Raw genomic sequence first — 3,995 nt, 5'->3', positions numbered from 1 at the left:
AAAGAAAAGGAATAGATCCTTAATTACTAAGCAACGGCTTAAGAGTATAACTTACAACGTAAAACTTTTGCTTATAAAGTATATAAGCTGCCTATTCTAGTATAGATAATAGCAAGTAGCTAGCAAGTAACTAGGAGTTTCTCTATAAGAGTATACGCAAGTACTAGCTAAGACTCTCTATTTACTCTAAGTATTACGCTTATTTATATACTAGCTCTAGCTATAGTAGTTATTATTCTACAGACTAGTTAAATAACTAAGAGAATAGAGATATATTAGGAACTCTTCTCTCTTCTCTTCTCTATAAATTATCTCTGTTTATACGCTTATAAAGGTCTTTAGGCACTAAAGCTACTATCTAAAGCTAAAGAGCGTATACTTAAGGCAGACTATCTAAAGGAAGCAAATTAGCTAGTAACCTAAAGATGCTTTATATAGATGCAGAGACTTTTATGCAATAACTATAGAGAAAATACTAAAGTATATGCTAGCTGCTATTATTATAGATAATTACTAAAACTATAATTACGTACAGTAAAGAGCAAACTTTACTAGCTGCTACTAAAAGTATAATGTTGAAATTATAATATCTATAGAATGCTCTATAGAAATACAAGGACTTTTGCGTAAGTTTCTCTACTAGATGCTCTAAATAAATGCAAGAACTTATATGCAATAATTATAGGCAAGATACTAAAGTAAATGCCTATATGCAAGAATAGTAGTAATAATATAAAAGCATATTTCTATTTATAGAGCTTAGACTAAATTATAAGGCTCTATTTCTGTTACGCAAGGCATTTCTAAGAATTCTTGCAGTAATTAGACTAAATACCTTAAGCAAAGAATGTATACTAATTGCGCAGAATAGTCTCTATAAAGCGTTAGTTCCTAAAAGGTTAAGTAAACTCTCTTTAAGTACTACGCAACTTTAAGTCTCTATATTATCTATCTACGCTATAAGAGCAAAGACTAAAAGGCTTTATTTTGCTATATAGTGTCTACTAGGCAGCGTCTGCTAATACTTATTACTAAAGCTAGAATAAAGCGTTATAATGCTATATAACTAAGCAAAGTAGTAAGCAGACTTACGCCTACTACTACTAAGCTCTAAGCTATAGCTAAGAACAGCATATTGCAGATATATTAAGGTAATTCTTAGCTATTTATATGTAGGAACTGCAATAAGCACGCTAGGCTCTAAGAGTATAATCTAGTTTACTTTATAGTATCTGCTGTAATTACTCTGCTGCTAACTCTTTACTAAAGATTTAAGTAGAAGAGCGCAATTTAACTAAGTAAGGCATTTTTAAGAATATAGCCTCTCTATACTAGGCTCTAGGCTGCAGTTAGTAATAATATGCAGCAGATACTATATTATAATTCTTAGCTATAATGCAGTAATTGCGGTTAGCACGCTAAGCTCTGTAAGTATAATATTAGAACTTTTTATAAAACGCTAGTTTTATAGCTATAAGCAGCTACTTTACTGCTCTAAGTCTCTAAGCAGAGCGTTCTAAGAACGCCTTAATAAACACTGCCTTCTTAACTAAAGCTTAATCTAATTAAGGCCTTATAGCTAAAACTAGTGCTAGGTCTTTAGGCTTAAGCAACTAAAAGCTATTAGAATCTTCTTTAGTTGCTTCTAATATTAGCTAATAAACTAGAAATAGTAGATTTATGCTACTTAGCTGCGCCTAAGAGAGACTAAAAGGCCCTTTAGATCTCTAGTTCTATAAGGAACTTTGCGCAGCCTATACTTATATAGTTATATAAGTATACTAGAAAATAAGATTATACTAAATTACTTCTTATAATCTGTAAGGCTTAAGTAAGGCTATTAAACCTGCTTAGAGCAAGGCACTATTGCTACTACCTTTGCTTCTCTAATTTATAATTATATATACTTCTAATATACTAGCCTAACGCTGCCTAACGCTAAGCTAAAGCTGCAGGCGCTCTTAAAATTAGATATAACTCTAAATTTAAGTTAGCTTATTATATGCGAAACGCGCCTAGATTCTTTAACTATATAATAGTTATATTCTGCAACCTTTAGTTACTAGCAACGCTGCTAGAAAACGTTAAGCTGCGTTTAGTGCATAGGTAGCTTATATAGCTAAAATATCTTAAAGCAATAAGCACCTGCTAAACTCTACTATACGTAATTTTGCTAGGCTGTATTTAGTATAAGAGTTACTTGCGTAACTAAAACACCTCTAAGCAATAGACACCTGCTAAACTCTACTACACGCAATTTTGCTAAGCTATATTTAGTATAAGAGTTACTTACGTAACTAAAACACCTCTAAGTAATAGATATTACTCTCTAGTGTTTCTATATTAGGCTGCAACGTGCGTAATTTAGCAACGCGCGTAATAAAGCAATGCGCATAATTTAGCAATATACTCTTAAAGAATAGTTTATTTTAGCTATCTAAGAGCAGTATTAATTAACTTTAGGTTAACGCAGGCGCAATACAGCATATTGCTTTAATATATAGGCACTATCTTCTCTACGCGTTAGCTAAAGTTTATCTGCAGTTTAGCATAGGTTAGAAAAAAGTTAGCTCTATAGCTGCTATACGCCTCTAGTATCTCTATAATAGGCCTAAGATATGCGTAATTTAGCAACGCGCTGCAGTAAGCCTCTAAAAAACTGCCTTTACTAAAGCTTCTTCTAACTTAGTTCTCTAGTTTTAGTTTTCTCTTAAAAATTCTACCTCTATTATAATACCTGCAAATAGTTTTAAGTTTAATTTTCGCAGCGCAGAGTAGATATAGCAGAAAAGGTTATAGAGGTTAAGCAATTTTAGTACAGAACTTACGCAACCTGCGCAGCTCTACTAAAACTATAAGCTTATGTTTGCTAAGATCTGCTCTGCAGGGATATAGAGAAAATCGCAAAACCTTTAGAAAAAGTATTTCTAGTATAACTTAGCTGCTTATCTAACTAGTACTATATACTTAAAATATTAAAATAATATAACTTTTAGCATAGATTTTTAACTAGAATTTTAGATTAGCTAGAAACCTATCCTAAAATCTAGAAAAGTAAAGGTTTTAAAAGATATTTTTGCTAGTAAGTAGAAAATATTCTATAGGGTAGTAAAGTTTAAAATAATCTGTAAGTAGTAAGTTTGCAAATATCTTATTAGCTAGTAAATTTCTAAACTTCTAGAAAAGAGGATTTCTAGTATTACCTTAGCTGCTTATCTAACTAGTAATATATACTTAGGAATATTAAAAATAATATAACTTTTAGCCATAGACTTTAACTAGAATTTTAGGATTAGCTAGAAACCTATCCTAAATCTAGAAAAGTAAGGTTTTAAAGATATTTTTTCTAGTAACTTAAAAATATTCTGCAGGTAGTAAGTTTGCAAATATATTATTTCTACTAAGTATAAAATAATCTGCAGGTAGTAAGTTTGCAAATATTTTATAAGTAGTAAGTTTGCAAATAATCTATAGGTAGTAAGTTTATAAATAATCTATAGGTAGTAAGTTTGCAAATAATCTGCAGATAGTAAGTTTGTAAATAATCTATAGGTAGTAAGTTTATAAATAATCTGCAGGTAGTAAGTTTATAAATATTTTATAGGTAGTAAGTTTGCAAATAATCTATAGGTAGTAAGTTTGCAAATAATCTGTAAGTAGTAAGTTTATAAATATTTTGTAGGTAGTAAGTTTGCAAATAATCTATAGGTAGTAAGTTTATAAATATTTTATAGGTAGTAAGTTTGCAAATAATCTATAAGTAGTAAGTTTGTAAATATTTTATAGGTAGTAAGTTTATAAATAATCTATAGGTAGTAAGTTTGTAAATAATCTACAGGTAGTAAGTTTGCAAATAATCTACAGGTAGTAAGTTTATAAATATTTCGTAGGTAGTAAGTTTGCAAATAATCTGCAGGTAGTAAGTTTGTAAATAATCTGCTAGTAGTAAGTTTGCAAATAATACTATAGATAGTAAGTTTATAAATAATCTATAA

General features: G+C 29.9%; 1 protein-coding gene across 1 annotated transcript; it reads left to right on the top strand.

Annotated features, from left to right (window-relative positions):
- Positions 1-2,618: 2,618 nt before the first annotated feature.
- Positions 2,619-3,984, top strand: SNOG_14617 (hypothetical protein; the record flags this gene model as incomplete). The annotated part of the gene is made up of 19 exons (XM_001804747.1): positions 2,619-2,643; positions 3,056-3,082; positions 3,372-3,374; positions 3,423-3,425; positions 3,475-3,477; positions 3,501-3,529; positions 3,553-3,555; positions 3,579-3,581; positions 3,605-3,607; positions 3,631-3,652; positions 3,683-3,685; positions 3,709-3,711; positions 3,735-3,737; positions 3,787-3,789; positions 3,813-3,815; positions 3,839-3,841; positions 3,865-3,867; positions 3,891-3,919; positions 3,970-3,984. 19 exons carry the CDS (start codon positions 2,619-2,621, stop codon positions 3,982-3,984), a joined length of 186 nt encoding a protein of 61 aa, XP_001804799.1.
- Positions 3,985-3,995: the final 11 nt, after the last annotated feature.

This window comes from Parastagonospora nodorum (genome assembly GCF_000146915.1).
Source record: "Parastagonospora nodorum SN15 chromosome Unknown scaffold_33, whole genome shotgun sequence".
Taxonomy (NCBI): domain Eukaryota; kingdom Fungi; phylum Ascomycota; class Dothideomycetes; order Pleosporales; family Phaeosphaeriaceae; genus Parastagonospora; species Parastagonospora nodorum.
This window is presented reverse-complemented; position numbering and strand designations above follow the sequence as displayed.